This window comes from Cynara cardunculus (genome assembly GCF_001531365.2).
Source record: "Cynara cardunculus var. scolymus isolate 2C chromosome LG 7, CcrdV1, whole genome shotgun sequence".
NCBI lineage: Eukaryota > Viridiplantae > Streptophyta > Magnoliopsida > Asterales > Asteraceae > Cynara > Cynara cardunculus.
The window spans coordinates 13,702,848-13,707,630 of record NC_037534.1 but is presented as its reverse complement, the minus strand read 5'-3'; the positions used below and the strand labels follow the sequence as shown (position 1 = coordinate 13,707,630).

The following is a 4,783-nucleotide window of genomic DNA, read 5'->3' as shown; positions in this document are numbered from 1 at the left end:
CTCAACCAATCATATTCCATCCTTTTCTTAGGTTCAAATGTAACTCATATATTAAGTACAAGGGTATTTAAGTAATTTATCATTTTATGTAACTCCCAAATAATTAATTGGGAGTTACAAATATGAAAATATCACTAATTGATCATTATGTAATATTGACATTGGGGTTTCACACGTGTTCATGTTCTCTAATTTACATTTATTCTACCTATAATGATATTGATTTTGTAAGTGTCAAAGAAGTTCCTATTGCTAAGATTCCATTATCGTCCGAGGAATATGCATAAACATAGTGTAAAACAAATCGACAACAATGAGAATGAAAAAGTTAAAAGCGTATACGACTACATTCGGAATTCGAGTTCCGAAAGTGAAGAAAATGAAGAAAGCGTTTATATTGGTTAGTGCTTAATATGATATTTTTGATACGTTTAAATGAACAGATCTCACCTTCGAGAATTATCACCTATGTTGCTGGTAATAAATGTTGCTAACATGTTGAACATCATCGGTATATTCTGGTGCTTGATCTGTTCGGAGATTCATTTAGTTTACAGGTACACACACAAACAAATGAACACATATGAAAACTGCAGAAATCACACAAGCACATTACACGTATATTCCATACAACACGTGAAGAGATATGAGGTTCACACACACCGAATTAGATTTTCATACGAAGAGATATTAAGACATACGTGCAGACACACAAACATATGAACAAATATCAAAACATCAGAAATGACATAGCTTTAGACCATGTAGGCGAACATACTAGTAGGATAATTAATTTGAATATACTCCATATGAACTAGAATATCTTATAACAAATACATACAAGACATAAACTTAATGCTTTTTCAGGCCGACTCTATCCTTATGATTTCAATATTTCTTTATCTTCCTAATGATTGAACAGAGGGTATGCCATGCACCAAAAAACTAAACATGATAGAAGTATTGAAATGAAACATATAAAAAGGGTAGACGTCACCCTCTGAGGCACCAAACATATAGTAACTATCATGAATGGGCTTTGCAGCACAGTTGAAGATGTGATTCGTTAGTGTTCAGCTGTATACAAGGCAGTAGATGTTCATATCGATACATATGCACAATCACATCACATGTTAATAAATTTGACCATGTATGCGAACATACTAGTGATGGTACATGAATATGGACAGTAGCTGTTCATAATTTGAACACAAGCTCCATGGATATGTATAATCTGTTTTTTATATGTGTGGTTTGAGGATATAAACAAGTTGTTTACTTGGTTTACGGTATGCATTTTTCTTTATCCTGCTACTCTTTTCGAGTGGTGCATACGATCCGGATTAGTGGCCCATTATATACGAATAACTAGATGGTTTAGGTTGGTGTCACCCTCACCTGTTGCTTGCCAATTGATGCAGTTATTAGTCGCATATATATATATATATATATATCGATATATCTTCTTATGATCCTAAATGTGAAACTTGTCTGTAAACCAACGCATTGCCGCAATCAAAGTTAAGATTACCTTACACAGTGAAGATTTTCTCCAGAGACACTGAAATAGCCTACATTATCTTAAGAGAATCCGGATAGTGTCCATCACAGATGCTATATTAGCTGAATCTTTTGCATTACATACATTACCAGGTGTTTTAACATCTTACACCATTGTAAGATACTGTAATGACAAATCAATAGTTCAAATTGTCAGCTGCATACACATTTTTTTTGCAAACTAGGAGAGAACTGCTATATACGCACACAATCAGAACATGTTAACCTGTGTGAGCACGTATGAATACAAACTGCATTTTGATGTCGCTTGTGCATACGTGCTCATGTATTCCAATAGTTTAATATCCTGATTATACAGGTGCTGTTCCAACAGTTGGTACTTCTAGACAACATTAACAATTTGAGGTTCGGGATGGCAAAAAATATATAATATCACTTTGTTGTCAATTTCACTATAGTCACCTGGTTGTTGCTCTTTTTAACACTCGAGTTTATGTAATACTAATTTTAGTTTCGAAAACTATCTACATCTTTGATCATCAGGTTTTGATAATCTCGCACCTTCACAGCACGAAATTGACTATGATATAGGCGAGAGTTCAGAAGGAAGCAAGTATTTTATCCCAATTGTTGATGACGCGCTTAAGCCAAAGACCAACGCACAATATGCATCTATAAATGAGGCTGAAAAGATGTTCAGAGCTTACGCGGACAATGCCAGGTTTAATGTTCGTATACATGCAAAAAAAAAAAACAAGCACGGAGACATTCAAACTAGATGGTTTGTGTGTAGTAGGGAGGGAAACCCAAATAAGAAGCACTTTGAATCTATGGAGATTCAGCCCGGTGAGAGGAGATACCGCAATACGAACCTTAAACATTGTGGATGTAATGCATGTATAAAAATCCATTTGACGAAGGATGAGGCTTGTTACGAGATATACGAGTTTGTTGAGGCACATAACCATACATTGTTAAATATTAACGATCGTCGTTTCTCTAGGAAGAATACACAGATGAAGTATACAGATTTCAAAACTGTACTAAACAACTCGAGTTACAAAGTCGGTGCGAGAAGGGTACACCGTATTCAAACGACATTGAACGAGGGATTTGAGCATACTCGAGTTTCAGAAATTGACTTCAAGAATTTTAAGAGGGATGCTGCTGCTTGTGTTGGGAATAAGGACGCGAAGATGTTGATCAATAAACTATCAAACAAACGGGATATTGTCCCAGGTAATTTCTTCGAATACAAGTGCAATGAACAGGAGTTGATCGCAATTTTCTGGGCAGATGAAGTTGCTAGAATTAACTACAAAGAATTCGATGATGTCATATCATTCGACGGAACGTTTTATACGAACAAGTAATATTCCAGATTGCGATAAAGTTTTTAAAGTTTATTACGCGTTGCTATTTTATGGGCACATGACGTGGCTAGAACTAGATACAACTAATTGGTTGATATGTGTTTCAGGCATGCCATGATTTTTGTTCCTTTTTTGGCTGTTGACAATTACAAGGCTTCCGTTGTTGTCGGATCCGCTCTAATAAGTGGCGAAATGATTGAGAACTTTACATGGGTTCTAAATGTTTTCCTAAAATGTCATGAGAAGCAACCAATTTTCGTTATTACAGACCAATATTCGGCAATGAAACAAGCTATTCCGATGGTGTTTACGAAAGCCAAGCACAGACTCTGTATGTGGCACATTATGAAGAAGGTGCCTTCAAAGGTAAGTAGTATGTATGGAATGCTATTATTTTTAAATGAGGTTATTGTTTAATGTTTCATTAGTGGAAGCCATATACACGCAGGTTAGTGTCGCACTAAATCAAGATCCTATGTTTAATAAAGTTATCAACAAGCTCGTATGRAACATACATATTGGACCAGCGGAGTTCGAGAGTCGTTGGCATGAGATGATCGATCAATACAATCTAGATGGTGATCCTTGGTTCACATAAATGTATGCCATTCGACACTCATGGATTCCTGCCTTTTACAAGGACACGCCGATGTCTGGTTTAATGAAAACAACCTCAAGATCTGAGAGTTCGAATTCGTATATTAATATATACGAACCGTACTAGTTTGATTTGGTTCAATTTCTTAATAATTACGACGTAGCTATAGAGAAATTAAGATACATACAATCTGTTCACGAAACAGTAACGAGAACCACTAATCCAAAGTTTGTTACTCCACTACGTTTAGAAAGTCATGCATCAAGTATATAGAGGCGAAATGTGTTTTTTGACATACAAAAGGAAATAAAGAAGGTTGTATGGTTCTATGCTATAGAGACCGTCGAATGCCAGGATGATTTCAAGTCATTTGTAATAAGCCATAAGACCAAGAAATCATCCGACAACATCACCTATCTGGTATCATATCCCTAACTCACACAACAATGTTTTTTATGTTATTTTATTTTATTTTGATTGTGGTTGTTTGCATACTTTTTCACTTTAGGTGTGCCGTAATAATTCAACAAACACCGTCGAATGCGAGTGCAACCTATTCACGCGTAACGGGTATCTTTGTCGTCACGCGTTCAAGGTACTGATAAACGATGAAGTTGAATGCATTCTAGATAAGTATGTTTTACATTGATGGAGACGACAATTAGTCCCAGTACAGATACAATCCGCAAGAGTTCGTTATGGCGAGGTTGATGCCGAGAAAGATAAGTGTGTAATTGATGTCTATTCGAAGGTCGACGACATAATAAACAATGCCCGAAATGATAAGTCTATATTGGCTAGATTGGAGCGGAATCTCGACAAATTCATGGTTGATATAGAGAAGGAAGTTCCATATGAAGGCCCATCCCAACAGAAGTTGGATGCAATTAGAGATCATCTAGGTGTTTCCATACCTGATGAGGTGGACATTCTACCACCATTTGGAAAAAGGAACAAGGGTTGTGTAGTAAGAGGCTGGTAAGTGTATCTGAGAAAATACAGACTAATAGTAAAAAAGCAAAACGAAAATGTGCAACATGTGGACAACGTAGTGGTCATGACTCACGTAAATGCCCAGAACTGATAGATTAGTTAGAATTCAAGTATTTAGAAGTGTTATCGTTTCGGTGTAATTTGTTGACCTCAAACTTACATACGTTTATGCAACATCTTGATCTTATGTTTTAGATACGATATGCCACTACAAATTCTTGTTAGTTGTTGGGTTCAAGTTAGTGCTTTAATATTGTATTCAAGTTTCTCCTTAGTGTAATTGTTTTGTAATAGTTTA

At 35.8% G+C, this 4,783-nt stretch overlaps 1 protein-coding gene across 1 annotated transcript; it reads left to right on the top strand.

The window, feature by feature from the left end:
- Positions 1-279: 279 nt before the first annotated feature.
- Positions 280-4,474, top strand: LOC112515206 (protein FAR1-RELATED SEQUENCE 5-like). Its single transcript, XM_025121877.1, has 7 exons — positions 280-400; positions 1,880-1,897; positions 2,065-2,890; positions 3,002-3,260; positions 3,343-3,396; positions 4,001-4,087; positions 4,169-4,474. The coding sequence occupies exons 1-7, from the start codon at positions 280-282 to the stop codon at positions 4,472-4,474; spliced, it is 1,671 nt and encodes a 556-aa protein (XP_024977645.1).
- Positions 4,475-4,783: the final 309 nt, after the last annotated feature.